This window comes from Citrus clementina, unplaced genomic scaffold (assembly GCF_000493195.1).
Source record: "Citrus clementina cultivar Clemenules unplaced genomic scaffold, Citrus_clementina_v1.0 scaffold_5, whole genome shotgun sequence".
Taxonomy (NCBI): domain Eukaryota; kingdom Viridiplantae; phylum Streptophyta; class Magnoliopsida; order Sapindales; family Rutaceae; genus Citrus; species Citrus x clementina.
In genome coordinates, this window is record NW_006262201.1 from 40,588,293 (window position 1) to 40,606,212 (window position 17,920).

A 17,920-nucleotide genomic window follows, 5' to 3' on the forward strand; every position below is an offset into this window, starting at 1 on the left:
TTTATTTATCACCAAATTCAAGATTATCTTAAATGCATTATGTATATGTAGGGGAATATGGAATTGAACATGGTAGTCCCAACGCACCAACTAGCTAACACTTCCTCTTATTTATCTACTGACAATAAACATTTTGTAATTATGCTTTAGTGATAGGTCAACCTAAAATAAATTTTGCTAATGAAACATTAAGAATAAGAGAAATATGCCTGAAAATATAAAATCAGCGGACTTCCAAATACAGTTTAGTTTCAACGAGAATAATCCGTTTATAAATTAAACCACAAGTTCATACGATGCATATAAGAAAAGAAAGGGGCCGGGGCCCTAACAAGTAGCACACAGGGTAACTTGACTACAGTCAACTAACCATGGTTCCAAATTCCAATTTGGCCTTCACTTTATCCCGCTTCAGAAAGCACGATCACGCACACGACACAATTATAACGCAAAACGAAAATAACCGAAATTTCCCACCATCTCTTTGGGATTCTCATTTTCATCAAACAGCCAATACTTCCGACTTCACAATTCACCGCCTAATGTTGCCTGAAAGAACAGATTCGAGCTTGAGTCAGCGCGCCACGGACACGGCGGCGGAGAGAGTGATTGTCGCCGTGAGAGCCGAGAAGGTAATCTCCAAGAACGCATTGGCTTGGGCTCTCACTCACGTTGTTCATCCCGGCGACGGCATTACGTTGCTCGCCGTCTTTCCCGCCGAAAGAACTGGTAATTCTGTTGTTTTACCACGGTAAATCACTTTTTAATCACCTGTGACTGTGAATCATAACAGTAACGCACTGAGAATTTACTTATACGTGATGTCAGGCAGGAGATTCTGGAGGTTCCCGAGATGGACCGGAGATTGTAGCAGTAGTCATAAGGAGAAATCGCGGGATCGGATTTGTCAAATCTCGGAGTCTTGTTCGCAAATGGTACTTCAGTTCCATAATCAAGTTGAGGTCAGTTTTGTTATTTACCGCGTTTCCCACATTAATGCCAATTTTCATTCAAATTAGAGACTCTTCGCTCATTTCAGTATTTTGGTTAAATTTTATTTGTTAGTTTAAAACGTCGCGGTATTGGTTTGTTGAATTGAAATGGCAATTGAATTTTATCGCATGTACTATGATGTAATGTCCACTAAAATTTGTAAGTTTCACCACCAATACGTGATAAATAATAAATACGATCAACGCGGTAGTAAGCAACTGTCTTTGAAAGAGGTTCACTGACAATACGAGTGCTAAAGAACTGCAGAATAATTATTTGTTGTGATCCCGAGTTCCTGGTTAAATTCGATTTTGGTGTCAGAGATGGAAGATTCGTGAATGCCCAAACAAACCTCTTGGATCTGCCTGTGCGATGCAAACAAATTACCAATGGGCCTTTGGTCCAATAGGAGAAGCCTTGCAGTTACAATGTTGAGTGCAAGGGTTCGAGCCTCCATAAGAGCATTATGGAGGTTAGTTTCAATTCTTCCTCAATTATTAATTAATTGAGTGGAGACAATCTCTCCCTTACAAAATGTGAGTGGAACAGGCACCCATCGAATATTAGAGAGGGTTTAAAATATCTGAGCATATACTTCAGTGTGTCAATGTATGGTGGTGATCCCAGTTATATAGTATGATTGTAAATATTAATTGTAATGTCTGATGTAATGTCAGTAATATCTGTGTATAACAGACTTAAAAAAAAAAAAAAAAAAAAGAGATGCAAACAAATTAAATTAATGGTACATGTACTTTTTTTTCTGGGGGAATGACATGTGCCGTGCCATGCCTAAAAATTGCTCCTCCCGTGGTTGTAGACCCCAATGAGCCACGAAGGCGTCAAGGATGCCTCCATAATCAATTTTTATATATTAATTATTATAATATAATTAAATAATACATTATTTTAGTTATTTTTTGAATATAATTAATAAAAATATAATATAATATTATTGAATAATAAATTATAAAATTAATAAACTAATAATTGTAATGTAAAAATATAATAAAATAAAACTGATATTATCTAATATTATATTAAATTAAAAAATATTTTTATTTATTATTATTATAAAAATAATTTCTTTATTTATAATACATTATACCATATTATTATATTTTATTATTGGTAATATTAATTTGTACTTTTTTTTTTACATGTTGCCTTACTTTTTTATAAAGTAGCTTATATATACCCTTATTTGATTATGCACGAGTAAGTGAAAAAAAAAAGAAATTATACGAATAACCCATTTAGTTAATTTAACAACATTTTTTTTTCTCTTGTTCTTTTATAATCTCGCACAAATACCAACCAATCTCCTGAGGTGGCTCCTCTATCTTTTAAATTAATTAATGCTTAAGGATTGAAAAATTATTGAAGTATGCTGCTGAATATGATTTGATGAATGTGCAGGTCAGAGTGAGGATTAAGGTGGTATCAGGAACATCTGGAAGCGCAGTGGCAAGTGAGGCCATGAGCAACGGAGCCAACTGGGTCGTACTGGACAAGTAATTGATCATAAAAAAGTATTATTTCTTTTTTTCTGAACTATTAGTTTAATTGGTTGGTTGGCCGGTTGCTCACTAAATTACCTTTTCTCAACCAATAATTGCGATTCTTAATTATACATGCTTACTTTTTAAATATGAGTAGTGCTACACATTCTAAATTTTTTATTTTAAAAAATTATTTTAAATGATGTGTCGTTAATTGAGTGGTTAATAATTCTTTACAAGATCCAAGTGAATTAATTGTATTATCTCACCAACCAATTGATAAATAACACATCATTTGAGATAACTTTTTAGAATAAAAAATTTGGGATGTGTAGCATTACTCTTTAAATATATACATGCAACATTCATGCAATTAATTATTAACTTCTTATTATTATTATTATTATTATTTGTATGAGAAGAGAAGACAACTAATAATAGGAATAAATCCGCCCATACATCCATCGGTTCAAAGGGTTCCCTAGAGAAATATCACACAGTTCAGTTTGCTCTACGGTGCCCATCCGGTTCTGCTGGAGTCTGCACATTCTTAATCATTTACCCCTGTCATAGACTATCGACTGACCTGCTTTAGGTTCCAAAAGCCTGCTGTTAAATAGAAAATCAAACGAATAGTTATAGTATGTACAACATTATTCAATGACCTCGATCATGTTATTAAACTTGCATCCATTCTGATGTAAGTTCGAATCAATCTCCAAACTAGTCCGTTGGTTCAAGCTTTTGGTCAATGGCGCAAGACTTCTCTTAATTTGAACAAACCAAAATAAACGATTGAAAAGACACTATTTTGTATTATGATTTACATTAGTATAATAAACTGCCCTTATACCAGACGCACGTAGAATGTGTCTTTTGTTTCAGAATTTGGTGTCTGAGCAGACTTCGATTAAGTGCTTTCATGGACTTCTGTTACTTCTGGAAGTTTACATCTCCACTAGCTTTGTGCAACAATAGAGAAATGAAATTATAATTGCTTTCCTTTATATGTTACCATAGATCTTGAAGACATATTTCTCTCTATCACCCTTCAAGAGATGAAAAGTTGACAAAGTACTTAATCATCCTGATCGTTCTCTTGAAGCAGAAAACTAAAGCAAGAGCTCAAACATTGCTTGGAGGAACTTCACTGCAACATTGTAGTGATGAAAAATTCTCGACCCAAAGTTCTTAGGCTTAATTTACAAAGTTTAAATGAAGAACAAACTCAGTATTTCTCTGCTTCTGCTTCACCCGTTATGGCTGCAGTAGAGCTACAGGGAAATAGAATGAAGCATTCCACTCCACTGACCAGTCCTGAAAGAACAAGCACTTCAAGAACCAGCCAACAAGGTTTGTCATCGAGTTCTGACAGAATGTCATCTCTTTTCTTAGTCTATCAACAAAATCCTCTTTTTGAAGGAGTCGATAGAGGTTGCTACACCTCAATAGATAACCAAAACCACTTGGATGGTTCACTTTTGGCTCCCGAGTTAACTGCAGAAAGGCATATCACTCGGTCGGCAAATTCAACACCATCTGTAGCAAGTAATTGCAAGAGTGTGTTTTGGATTCCCCAAAACCACATTGTTAATGAGAAACCACCAAAATCCAAAGACTATAAAGATACAAACAGTCGATCTCCAAGTTCTAGAACCCTTCTTCATAAGTTTATTCAGTTTGATCAAGACACAAGAGCTGCTGGACTAGAGTTTAATCAAAGCCATCACAAAAGCTATGGTAGTAACACAAGCATCAGAAATGCAGTTCCATTAGGCCGAACTTCCTCAATACCACCTCCATTATGCTCTCTATGTCAACACAAAGCACCAATTTTTGGCAAACCTCCGAGGCGATTTTCTTATAAGGAGCTGGAGGAAGCTACAGATGGATTTTCAGATACGAATTTCCTAGCAGAAGGTGGTTTTGGAGTCGTTTATAGGGGATTGTTGAGAGATGGCCAGGTGGTTGCTGTGAAACTGTTAAAGTTCGGCGGCTCTCAGGCAGATGCTGACTTCTGCAGGGAAGTACGGGTATTAAGCTGTGCTCAACACAGGAATGTTGTGTTGCTAATTGGGTTTTGTATTGACGGCAAAAAGAGAGTCTTGGTCTATGAGTACATTTGCAATGGTTCCTTGGATTTTCATTTACACGGTATTCCCTTTCTCTTTTCTCACTTGTTTCCCAGAACCCTTCTGTATTCAAATTTGACAATTCTCCTATGAATTCCTCAATCCCATATTTTGGGTACTCTCTGTTTCCATACGGTATATGTTGCTTCTGAATTAACTTATTTGATTAACAGGCAAAAAAACGGCTCCACTTGATTGGCAATCACGGGTAAAGATAGCTATTGGAGCAGCACGAGGCCTAAGGTATCTTCACGAAGATTGTAGAGTTGGTTGTATAGTGCACAGAGACATGCGGCCTAACAATATCCTCCTAACTCATGACTTTGAGCCTCTGGTATGTGAAAGCTAAATTTATTACTTTTCTCTTTGTAGAAATAACAATACTGTATTTCCAGATTGATTCCATACTGTGAAAACTAATGGTTCTTGATATGATACATTCCTTGAAGTTGAAATATAAGAATGCTACTTCTTATCGTTTTCTTGTTTAGACTAACAGAATATGAATCAGCCTGTAATTTGTGGTTGTTTTGTTAGGTTGCTGATTTTGGACTTGCTAGGTGGCATGCCGAATGGAATACAAGTACAGATGAGCGAGTTATTGGAACCTCAGGGTACATTCCAAATAAAATTTGTACTTGTTATCTACAAATGCATATGCGTTGCTCTTTGCAGTTCATGAATAATCTATGCACAATAATATTTGTTTAAAGTTGACTTTTTCTATTTCCAACAGAGTTTAACAACATATAGACTTGCGTAGTTTTCTTGAAATCCTCTGCTCTGTTTATATAACCAAATTTTACCTGAAATTCTGAGAGTTGTTACCTCTTGCTGATTATGCATAATTACAGGTATCTTGCACCAGAATATATTGATGGTGGAAGAATTACAGAAAAAGTGGATTTGTACGCATTTGGGGTGACACTATTGGAGTTAATCACCGGTCAAAGAACCAGCCAGTTGCAATTTTATAAAAGTCAGCATGTCGTATCTGACTGGTTCCACCCTCTGGCCGCATTACAACCAGACCATATTCTAGACAAGGTACACCGCCTGATTGACCCATTCTTGGTCTCTGAACAGGCCCACAACTACACCCATCAACTACAGGCTATGGTCCGTGCTGCTTTCCTGTGTTTAAGCCGTGATCCAGAATCCAGGCCCCCCATGTCAAAGGTCTGCTGCCTGCACTCTTCTAAATTTTTCGTTTCTTTCGCGATATTTTTCTCCTTGGGAACAATTTACCGTTGTTTTTTTGCAAATTTTCAGGTCCTTAGGATACTTGAAGAAGCAGATTCAGACATTCCTTTGCCTTTTGATTTGAAATCTGTTGGAAACAGAAGTGGCCATCTGCCTGGTCTGAGCTCACGCGCTCAACCTGAAGTAAGGAAAAGCCACCGTCGCAGGCTTTCACATTGAATATTCATTCGGATGGGGGATCTTCTAATAGGTTTATAGCTCTAAGTTGGTTCTCATCTTCCATGGGAGATGGTTTCTCTCTGTTGCATTCATCCAATCTATTCGTTGATCATATAATATTTTTTTCTTTGAGATTTTTATGTTTAAAATCATTATTCTCCTTATAGGAACATTATAAAGTATCAGTTACACGTTTCGACAAGCATTTCACTACTTGTACCCAATTTGTATTACATGAGAAAAAATATCTATAAAATTACTTTTGATAAGTTATAGGAGTCTTTCAAAATTCTTTTATCTCGTGCCGTTGTGCATTATTTACATTTTTTTGTGCAGATTATCGGAAAGTGGTTCTCACATATATACGAGTCTTTCACGCCATTGATTCAGTTGGGAGAAAATGTTGTCACCTTTTGTCGCATTATACAAAACTGAAACTCCACGTACAAAACATTGAACGTAATGATGGCGATCGTGTTTGGTAGTTTGGGTAATTGTATACCAAATGAACAATCCAGCATTATGATTTCTTTACTAACCAAATAAATTACTTGATGCAAAACCTTGATAATGTTCATGAACCTAAGTTACTCCGTTGACTTTTCTTTATACTGCATTCTCTATGGCCTCTGTATGCCCCGTCATTGTCCCTGAGCTACGTACATGAGGAGACAAAATGATTTAGGATACTGAGAGAGCAGGGAAGAAGCTGACTAAAGATGCTTGGATTTCATCGCCAAGTGCCAAGTAAGCCTAACTAGGGTGCTAACTTATTCTTGATGATGTCATCGCTAGACTGATCATAGGATAGGAGGAGAATGAGGATCGCCGTCCATTATGCTTTTCGTCAAATTCACTCCATATCCCACTCAAGTTACCGGTAACAAACGAATGGATTTTCTGGGATTGAAATTGCAAATTATGCCTACCAAGTTTGCACGATTCTAGAGCAATGAGTATTTGGTAACTTAGCGTAAATAGTCAGAAATAAACAGATCCAGATAGAATAATAGGTTCACCGTGACATGAAATACAATATGGGGTTGCAACAATCTGCTCTTTATGCTATGATCAATTACCGACAAGAGAATCCTAATTTATTTAAACTTGCATCGGAGGAAACAATCAACCATCAATTACGGCGGATATTGCATTTGTTTATATCAAGTCAAGCTTATATAATTAAGCAGCAGTTGTTATTGTATATTTCTGAGTTATTTGGAGACAGACAACAGATGTGTTCCCGGATATTGACACGTTTGAAGTCGGAAAACGATCGTGCATCCTTTGTATATTTAATATCTTAGTAAATGAACATCATCATCCTTCACAACACAGTCGCCAAAAGTGAAATAGTCATCAACTTCTGCTCAAACCAGTCTTAGATAAATACCATTATAAAACTGTACAGAATCCAAGCAGTCGTTTTCCCAACCAGAGATGCAACACCAACAAAACCCTGTCTACCTTCTAGCCCCAGGCCGGCCCCATCGTATACACAAAAAAAGAAAAAAAATAAAGAGAAAAAAAAAACCCAAATTATTTTATGACCAAACTCAACAAACAAAATATTTTGCGCCCTTTCCACGTGTCGCTATTATTAAGCATTTATATATTCTTTAATTACACAGGGGCTAGCAATCTTGGACACGTGGCATAGCATATAAGCGAGATTATACAAAATGATTTAAAATCGTTGTTGGGATCTTAGGCGTATCCCCCTTTTTGCTCCCGCCGGACGGCGACAAGTCGTATTAATATATAATAATTATTAGTGTAGCAGATTCATCTTACCCATTGAATTAATATCAGGAGCCCATTCAGAAACGCCCCAAACTTTGACCGACTTATCAAGAGACCCACTGTACACGATCCAACGTTGAGCACAACTCGAGGTCGACGAGGAGGAGTCACGATCCTCCTCAACAGCCAAGCATTTAACGGGGCCCGTGTGCCCAGTCAGCACAGACAGACACGTGTGAATCGCGCCATCTCTCCTCCACACGCATATGGTCTTATCCGCTGATCCGCTGAACACCAATTTCCCTGCAGCCGCGAGACACAGAACCGCGAGCTTGTGACCCTTAAGGACCCCACCATGAGATAGCTGCTTTTCACGTTCCCAAAAGTTGACTAGACCGTCACTGGATCCACAGTACACAATCGACCTGGAGGAGCTCACAACCAAAGCTGTGACGGCACATTCTTGTTTTAATAACGTTTGTGCCAGCGAATGTTTGGTTCCTTTACCATGCTGCTCCCGTTTCCACACTTTAACGGTGCCGTCAGCTGAGCCAGTGAAAATCAAACCTTCAGCGCTCGAAACCACAGAGTTAACGGCGTCATCGTGAGCGCTAACAGACTCGAGACATTTGGAGTCTGAAATTCTCCAAACCTTGAAGGTTCTGTCCCAAGAAGCCGTGTACAAGAGACCACAATCTTGGTCCAAGCTCATACACGACACTGCATCGGAGTGTCTGATCCAAAGCGCCGTACGGTGACGTCTCACTTCGATGTAGTTGCTCGGTTTGATTGAGCTTTTGAATATATCCTTCAAAGTTGGCAAAGTCCCGGCTCGCTTGTGGACGCTCTGGTTCTTGGGAGAGATTTTCCAAACACGAATCTTGCCGTCTTGGTGACCGGTGAAAATCTTTTCACCGGAAATTACAATGGCTTTAACAAGACCGCTGCTTGCTTTGAAACCGCAAAATTCTTTAAGATTCTTCCAGACACGAATGTTCTTGCTGTCGGAACCGGTATACAACAGGTCCTTGGATGCGGCTAAGGAGTAAATATGGCCCTCTTCACGTACAAGTGAACCGATAAGTCCGTTTTGTGGGAGGTTTTCTTCAAACTGAGACCATCCGGGATTGCTAAACGGTCCCGTTTGGTTCCACGGTGACATGGTCATGGGAGAACCCTCGCAGCTCATTCGGCTAGGGTCGTAAAACCCCGGACTGACAGCCGAAGCACTGCTCGGCCGGATTGTAAAATCCTCATCATTCGCTGTGGCTGAAGACATATTCGGGTCTGAATGCAAAATATTGCCGAATTTGGATCTTGAAATACTGCTAGAATTTGCAAACATTGTGCCTCCTCCTCCGTCTCTCATTCCAATCAAGAAGATTAAAATCAATCGCTAAACAAAAAATATTATTGCTATAAAAACAATCAAAATTAAAAGAGGCTAGATTGAAATGGTTTTGAAGGAACGGAGGTAAGCGGAATTAAAAAGATAGTACTACGAAACAGCTAAAGGCGGGAGAGGAGAGAGGGAGTTATCTATATAAATACAACAAACTAGGAACGGCTTACATTATAATAACCGTAGGATGGTGACACGTGTATGTGCGTGCCAATGCGTGATGGTTGCATATGGAAACGATTAGATTAGATCTTTTGAGTCCGGAGAATCAGGGTCCTATTCTATTAATAACGTGCGAATCTGTTTTGTTGGTTGGTGTGGCTGTTATTCTTCTATGGTTGATTTTGCTTTCTAATTGCTATTTTAGGGTACTTTCTTATGTAATTCTAGTATGATTGTGAGTTGTGACTAAGGCTATGTCAAGATCAAAACAGTGCGTCAGATAAACTGTCGGGCCATGTACTGCCAGAGGATCGTGGCGGTCGGATTTTGTTGTTATAAAAATTCTCAAGATATATATGGAAAATTTTACTATGTCATAGTTAAAATTATGGTATTAATAATGTGATAATCATAAATTTTATAAATTATATATAAAATCAGTAAATAAAAAATAAAATAACTAAACAAATATCGAATTGTAAATTAGTGTTTCAAAATTATAAAAAAAAACAATAAAAATAGCATAAAATTTGTAAATTAAACTTTCATTCAATTAAATAAAGAAAAAATTCACTCACCATTTTAAAAAATAATTCTATTGAAAATAATTGGAATAAGTTTTATTGAATTGGTTTAACTATAAATTTTATATTAATTCTAGGACATTCATAATTTTTTTCATTTTCTGTCATAGTATTGTTTACTACACAGTTAATTAAGCAAAATTACTTTTCTTTAAGTGGATCAAGCCAAAATAAAATAAAATAAAAGATATTCTTATCTTACTAGATATATATTGTATATCAATAAATGTGGATCTAATTTTTTTTTATTTTATACATACTTCACGAAGGATGCAATAGCACCTTATCTAATCACAACAACATTCATCTTTCGAAGTCTAAGTTTGAAAATAAGTTTTATCCTTAATAAAATTTCACATATATCATCACATATATTACATAAACCCAAAACTATTATTATTCAATTAAAAAAAAAAATCAGCAAATATGTAAGGTAATTATTATTATACTAACTTCTTATTTTGCATATGTAATTTTTTATTCTTTCAATAATTCTCATATTAATTTACTTATTTTACCTCTCATTTATAAGTCTTATATTTCATTTATATAATTTATTTTGTATTTTGCACTTAGTGTTGATTTACAAGTTTTGTATTATATTTGTAAGTTGTTGTTTTCTTTAGCAATAATACTACAATTTGCGACTCTTATGTTAATTTATTTATTTTATCTTCTATTTACAAGTCTTATATTTTATTCACTTAATTGATTTTTTTATGCTTATTATTGACTTATAGGTTTTATATTCTATTTGTACGTTTTTGTTTTGTTTACTGATAATACACCAATTTACCACTCCTACATTAATTTACTTCTTTTACATTTCATTTATGAGTCTTATATTCCATTTACACAATTTATGTGTTATTTTACGCTTAATGTTAAACTTTTTTTATGCTTATTATTGACTTAAAAGAATGCTTTCGTACGGGTGTGTGTAACCGATGATGGGAACTAATACGTTATATGAACCAACTCATTAATAGTTAAAATAGTTTTGGAGAACACTACTGAAAATTTTATTCAATATTATTTCACCAGCTTATTCACTCTCTCACTTACACAGAATATAACATTGCATTATTCTTTAAAGGCTCAAAAAAATTAAATTTCATATTGTCTCCTTAATATTAATCTCGCCAAATGCTTATCATCATTTAACTTCAATTCCGTGTTGACATTAATAATTCATTTCCATAAACTAAGTGTTTGATGAACAGGCTCATCACTGAGTCCAAAGATAAGCAAGATCGTGCATTTTGATGTCAATAATTCTCCAGTAAAAGAAAATTTCAGCTTTTTCTTTTTTGTTGGATAGCTTTACCTTTTTACACCAAAATGCATCAATTACGAACTAGGGTTAGTGGACTGTATGTATGGTACCCTAGAAAAGCGAGGTAGTTTAAAGGAGAAGAAAGCGCACTCAACAATGATTTCATTTTTTTTCCATTTTCGGTAGGCTGAAAAAGACTAAATAAAAGCATGGCCTCGAGGTGCCTCAGGCAAATTTAGCAGAAAGCGGGCACATCGAGCGGTGAGTAGCTCGCACAATAGAATTATTGTACCAACCAACCAACAAATAGCTACACCAGATTTTTTTTTCTCTGTTGCAAAAGTCTCACAATATATTATATCTTCTGTTAAGTAAATAGACATATTCAAATGTAATAAAAGCATCCTGTTTAATTTGAGGATGAGAGTTCTTGAGACTGAGAATGATAGATCACTAGCTTATTCATTTTGGTGTTCTTAGCTTCGTATCCTGCGTTTAATCCAATATATAATTTTGGCCGCTTTGTGCTAAAGAACAAATTACATTACTAGCTAGGATCGGAATTCAGCGTTGCTGAATCGAAACGGCATCTACATACATATGATTTGGAAAAAAAAAATGAAACTTATCACAACGTGGCAACTTTTTTGCCCAAATTGTAAGAGCTCTACAAGTGAGAGAGAAATTGAATTTGGGCAAAAAGCTTCCTTCGAGGAAAAAGTGAGTAAGAATTCTTATTCTTCATTGATTGAAAATAATGCCAGTATTGTTAAATTGTGATACTTGCCCTTCCTATGAGGTCATGATGGGTCACGGCCTTGATTGAATAAAAATAGTTGTATAAAAGAGAATATTATCTTACCGAATGCAATTAAAATAAGAGGGCACGAGTTCTTTTCTTATTATTATTATTTAAAACTACATTAGAAACTCGCTTCTAGTTGTGATTACAAATCTACAAAAACTCACTCCCTTATTCGTGCATGAGGGGCGGGTAATGTCCGATATACGGCTGAAATAAACTCTCATTAGGACACATAAAACGACTTGATACGAATGGAAGTCGTTTAATTATTTCATTTCCTACCTTTTCTTTTTCTTTTTTTTTTTTCCCAACACGACTTGGAAGAAATAGAACAAAAAATGAGGCCTCATATATATGCTGTGCGAAATCTGATAACTAAGGGTATCAATGGACATTTCCCTTGCTCTACTGTTTATTGAACCATTGCGAGCAAAGTGACCTAAAAGAGTAACCTGAAGTTGACCCCACCACGGGAGCCTGTACTATAGGGTTAGCCATAATTGACCCACATTCAACGGAGTGCACAAGGCGAAACCACTTAAGTTGTGACAGGTGTCGTCGCAAGTCCCAATACAAAGTACTTAGCCGCCACGTACAAGGTTGCATGATCGTCTTTTCATTGAAGTTCGTAAAGCGGGCTTTCCACCACCTGGTACTCCAAGATGGCGGGGGACCATATAATGGAGCAATCCGTAGCTGCCACGTATCACCTACTAGGTCAAAGCAAGTGAGCATGAGACAATAGAGCATCACTGTTGGTAGTGTGCGGTTGTTCTCGTGTTTCCCAATTTGGGCAAGAATTGACGGCATGCGACGAAAATAAATGATGCTTCGAACTAGAAAATTTGAACGGCCACGAGCGCGATCACTTTGTTGTCTCCATAACTCTCTGTCGAAAGATCTTGCGGGTGATCGCATAATAAATAATTAGTAAACATACATATGCGGGGAACCTGAGAACTGAGAAGTGATCTCTTTTGCTTGGGAATTTTTCATCACAGTAGAATCAGAATTTTTAGCAATGAAATGAACAATCACACTCCATCACGCATTCAAAGTTATTAGCAACCCAAAATGACCCTTGAGTTTTTCTTTTTCTTTTTTTTTTTTAGACTGAAAAAAGGAATTAACAAAATCAAGGAAGAAGCTCATCAATGTTCAGAAAGAAGAGTGCTAACTATGAAACGCGAACAACTTAAAAGACATCTTTCTTATTAAACATATTAATCATTAATCCAACTTAAAAAAAAAAGGAACAGAAATGAAAAATATGATTAATCCAAAGGAAGCTTTACATTTTAGGGAAAGTAATTGTTTTGTGGCTCTGCTCTACTTAATATACAGGGTTTCACGCTTTTCACTGTTATTGTGCATAACATTCATTTAGTAATTTTCGAAAAAAATATTTATTGTTTTTAATAAACAAACTAACTGTGGCGTCAAAAAATTTGGAGCATGTGAATGAATGGAGAATTTAGAGGGCAAAATCTTGAAGATAAAGACTTTGAACTTACAATGATAAAGAGATTTTATTATTAAAAAGGAAAAGAAGAAGAATTTCAATATAATTTCTAACAAATTAAAAGTGGTAAATTAGAAAATAAGAGGATGTTTCATAAATTTACTCAAAACACTTTGAATAGGCTCTATTTAACATAAATTTATTTCCAAACACCATTTTTTATTTTTTAAGTTTGGGCTGGGGCTAATGGAGAGAGCCCATGAAAAATATGGTGATAGTGGAACAAGCCCAGACAGAATGAAGGTTCACTCACCATCACAAGAGTTAAAGACACTGACGTCGCCAAATTGGGCCGCAATCTAAGAAATCCACCAGTTTCCGGGGAATTTTTATTTTTTATTTTTTAAATACACCAGTTTCCGGGGAACTAATATAAGTAAAATGGGGGAAAAAAAAGAAGGTTATAAATTATAATTTTGTTCGTTTGACAAGTTGCATGCCCAGTCTGTTTTTGGTTGAATCTGATGACAGTGTCTTTGAGAGTGAGGGATAACGTTCAGTAATGGTGGAGAGCCACAGTGAAGAGACAGGAAAAAGGCAGGAATCAAACCGACTTTCTGAGAGAAAAAGACTAAACCAATAATAAAAAATAAAAATAAAAAGGAAGAATTAGTAAGGTAAAACACGGAATCAGTTTTCAAGACAACCTCGAACCCACCAAACCGGCCAAAATTAATTATTCTCATTACATCTTCGTTTGTTAACTAGAGCGCATATATATAACATTTATGCGTCTGATACGCTCCTTCTTACAGCTTGCTTCAATCAACATCCCACAATGACCGACGTAAATTCCAAAGATAAGTCCAATCTCTCAATCTCAGTCTCAGTCTCATCGGAAGCTGACAGCATCGGCAATACAGAAGATCAAGAAGAGCCGGAAGGCCAGAACATTGTCACCAGCCATGTCTACTTGAGACCGACGCACACTTCACGAAGTTTAGACAAGGAAACGGTTTTGCGGCGTATTCGTCATCGTAAGAGAATGGATAAGGTCAGAAATGCTGTGCAAGGTGTCCTTCGCCTTGGCCCTGTTTCGCCTAAGACTGACAGCCCCTCCGCCCCTCAGTTGAAGTGGGTCGATGATCCTTTTGCTGCTCTTTAATTCTTCGACACCATCCAATTCCAAGTCCATCCATTCCCACTCGCTTGCTTTACTCATATATATTTATCTATGTGTATATATAGATTTTTCTTTTACTTATTGTATACAGGAGTCCTTTCTTACCTTTCTCTACTTTGGATGCACAAGTTGCTTGCAGAAGTTGTACAATTGATAACACAACGTTGAATCGAGCAGCTTTAATAATTGCTGGTATTAGTACAGAATTCTCCAACTTAATTCCGATCTTGATTTCGCAGTATACCATCTCCTTCACTCTAGTTGTTGCCACTGGCCAGTCATCACCGTTTTAAGTTTTGCGGCCAGATTATAAGTTATAAATTTTTTATTTCTACAATTTCATTACTTTCTGACACATTTTGCTATGGAAAAATTATTAAAAAAAAAAAAAAGAAGAAGAGGGGTGCCCAAATATATATATTCGAATAATTAGAAAAATAAATTATTTTTGAAAACCAAGGGCAACCCAAATAAAAAGTTTTGAACATTGCTGGTTAAAATTTGGCAGATTTTTGTTCCACTTCGAACATCATTACACAGCAGCGCACTCTACACACTGCTATCTTATTTTATATATCATGGCATCTCTACTTTTCCAAGATTATTTTTCTAAGAAGAATAATCACTTTAAATATATGCACTCCATAAAGTATATATTGGAATTTGGAGGTAATCTGCTTTAGCTAGTTTTTCTCCTGCTCGAATATAGTATGTTTATTGAAAGTGACATTCTACCAAATTACGGTATTATCTGACGGATGAAACTTTAATAGCTTATAGCTAAAATGTAATAGCAAGGTGTGTCTTTTTGTTAAGATTTGAGAATCCTAGCTTTTCTAATCGTCATAAGATTAGGATCATCCTTACCTGTGGCCCTCGATCCGAAGCGTAAATATCACATAAAAAGGTGAAGCGGTATGCGTATTGTTGAAGACATAATTTGAGATCAGTTGCGTGTTTAATTGCTGCCTCTTCATCAATAGGGTGAAGTCATCCGACTCGGGTCCTAATAACAAAAGACTTTTTAGAAGAATGTCAAGGATAAACTGGGATGACTGTGGGTTTGCTTCGTTTGGGCTTCAGGAGCCTGATTACCCGAGCGGGCTATCTGATTTCTTTCCATGTGTAGCTATTCGGCCCCCATTTCTTTTTTCAATCGACAATTCGAAGTCGGACTTATGACTAAAATCATTATGAAGGATAATTTTTTTTTTTAGGAAATTATTTCTTCACTACCTTTGTTCATAAACTTATATCAAGCAATCACTTTGACATTAAGAATTTAGATAAAATGACTATTTTATCTCTAGATGAATTAAAAAATATTTTAATTATAATTTTTTATTTTTAAAATTTTTGAAGGATAAAATAGTCTGCTAATTCATTTAAGGGTAAAATAGTAATTTTATTTAAATTCTTGATGTCAAAGTGTTTGATTGATACAAGTTTAAAAATAAAAGTAGTGAAAAGAGTATGTCAAAATTTTGTGGTGAATAGATATACATATGACAAAATAAAAGTAGTGCAGAGATAATTTTTTTTTATTTTTAAAATATATTTGAGAACAAAAGTTGGAAAAAACTGTTAGAGGTATTTGCCTTCCAACGTAGTTTTCCTTTCCATTTTCGTGCATAATAGTTTTGGGTTTAGTTAAGCAACGATTTCCCTGATCTCTTTCCAAACAAAAATAAATAAATTGTGAGTGTTTCCAAAACGTTGGTTGAAATACATGAATAAAAATACTGCTTTGGTCTCTTGAGATTGTTTTCTTAATTAATTTTTTGTGATTTTGAGTTGCACTGTAAAGGAATGAAGAAATAAAAGAGTTTCCTCGTTGACTCATAAAACTAGGCCTGCATAGTGAAAAAAGATATTTGAAGTCCACTTAGCAGGCATTCACACACTTAATTCTACGTTCAGACCAAGCGTATGAGGCCTGCAAAGCTCATCCATCAACTTCAAAAAGATATTTGGAAAAAAAAAAAAAAACTACTTTTTGACCATAATTATCTCTATATCTTTCTCCGTGTCCAATTTTATTTTCTATTTTTTTTAATACATGTATTACAATTAGAAATTCATTGATATTCATTATCAACAATCTATTTAAGGCTATTCTAAATTAAGACACAACTTAAATTTTTAACCTCATTTAATATCAATGGGATATTCAACTTCACCCTCTTAGACCCATTAAAAATATGGTTGTTACCGATAGACTATGAGTCCACATGTCCAAAAATCATTGAACTCGATTAATTAGGACCAAATGACATGTTCAAGACGAGAGGGTGACACGAGATGGATTGTTTCATACTTTTTATCGCATGCACTCTTTTGTCACATGATGGGCCATGTCCCCAATTTCAGGCTTTTGGACACAACACACAGCACAGAGACGAGGCGTCATAACAAACTTGGATTTATTATGCTATGATTGTCTCGGTCTATTAGTTGGAAATCCTCTTATCGATTGAATATTATTGGATTCAACCAGAGACTAATTAAAGTGTTGAGACAAGACAATGAAAGCGATGAACAATTTATTCAATTATAGTCATTATCGCTTTCAAAGATCCATCGCAAAGACATGAAAGGAAGGAGTGCAAAACACGCCTTAAATTATTTCCAATCCTAAGTGGTCCTTTAATTTTTCTTTTACTCTAATTTTTATTTTATGGCTCTTCACAGACACAAGTGCAAGCTTGCAAAGATTAATAATGCCATTTTGCTGATCGTAGATCATTCACACCACACGGCAGGGGAAACAATGTGGGGTCTCTTCTCCCGTTACTATGCGTTCATATATTAATTTTTTGTTGATCAATGTCATAGAGCGAATTCTTAGCTAAATAGTAAAAATCAGTCTCAACCACTAGTGTGAGGAAAGTAGTTTAAGTCCCCACAAATGTATTGTATATGTTTAATTTAAATTTCTTTACTTTAAATTTGAGTGAAAATAATCTTTTTTTTTTTTCTCATAACCACCAATTTGACTTAAGGGGGTGTTGATTTAATGGCAGTGGGCGGAAAAGAAGAATGAAAAAAAAAAAAGAAAGCAAAAATCAGTCTCAAATATCTAAAACATGCGATAGTTACAATTACCAGTTAACATGCACCTCAAGTGTAAGTATGAATGATGAAATGCCGTGCTTGGCATTGCATCGGTTGATATGTGCATGCCATCAAATTTTGGTGAATCTGCGTGTGGTACGGTGTTCATTATTCAATTATGATCACGAGTAATTTATTAT

At 35.6% G+C, this 17,920-nt stretch overlaps 2 protein-coding genes across 2 annotated transcripts; one reads left to right on the top strand and one right to left on the bottom strand.

Moving 5' to 3' along the window:
• The first annotated feature begins 439 nt into the window (after window positions 1-439).
• Window positions 440-6,264, top strand: LOC18042710 (inactive protein kinase SELMODRAFT_444075). Its single transcript, XM_006434829.2, has 8 exons — window positions 440-729; window positions 829-962; window positions 2,413-2,507; window positions 3,604-4,649; window positions 4,801-4,961; window positions 5,165-5,241; window positions 5,482-5,806; window positions 5,900-6,264. The coding sequence occupies exons 1-8, from the start codon at window positions 543-545 to the stop codon at window positions 6,047-6,049; spliced, it is 2,175 nt and encodes a 724-aa protein (XP_006434892.1). The 5' UTR covers window positions 440-542; the 3' UTR covers window positions 6,050-6,264.
• Window positions 6,265-7,601: 1,337 nt separating this feature from the next.
• On the bottom strand, window positions 7,602-9,284 carry LOC18042711 (protein JINGUBANG). Its single transcript, XM_006434830.2, has one exon. The coding sequence runs from the start codon at window positions 9,159-9,161 to the stop codon at window positions 7,821-7,823; it is 1,341 nt and encodes a 446-aa protein (XP_006434893.1). The 5' UTR covers window positions 9,162-9,284; the 3' UTR covers window positions 7,602-7,820.
• Window positions 9,285-17,920: the final 8,636 nt, after the last annotated feature.

What these genes read in the sequence shown, in the direction of transcription:
- LOC18042711 (XM_006434830.2), bottom strand. Translation starts at nt 9,161, where the DNA reads ATGAGAGACGGAGGAGGAGGCACAATGTTTGCAAATTCTAGCAGTATT.
- LOC18042710 (XM_006434829.2), top strand. Translation starts at nt 543, where the DNA reads ATGTTGCCTGAAAGAACAGATTCGAGCTTGAGTCAGCGCGCCACGGAC. An exon ending in CTTTCCCGCCGAAAGAACTG is followed by an intron (nt 730 to 828) that starts GTAATTCTGTTG and finishes ACGTGATGTCAG; the next exon opens with GCAGGAGATTCTGGAGGTTC. An exon ending in CTTGGATTTTCATTTACACG is followed by an intron (nt 4,650 to 4,800) that starts GTATTCCCTTTC and finishes TTTGATTAACAG; the next exon opens with GCAAAAAAACGGCTCCACTT.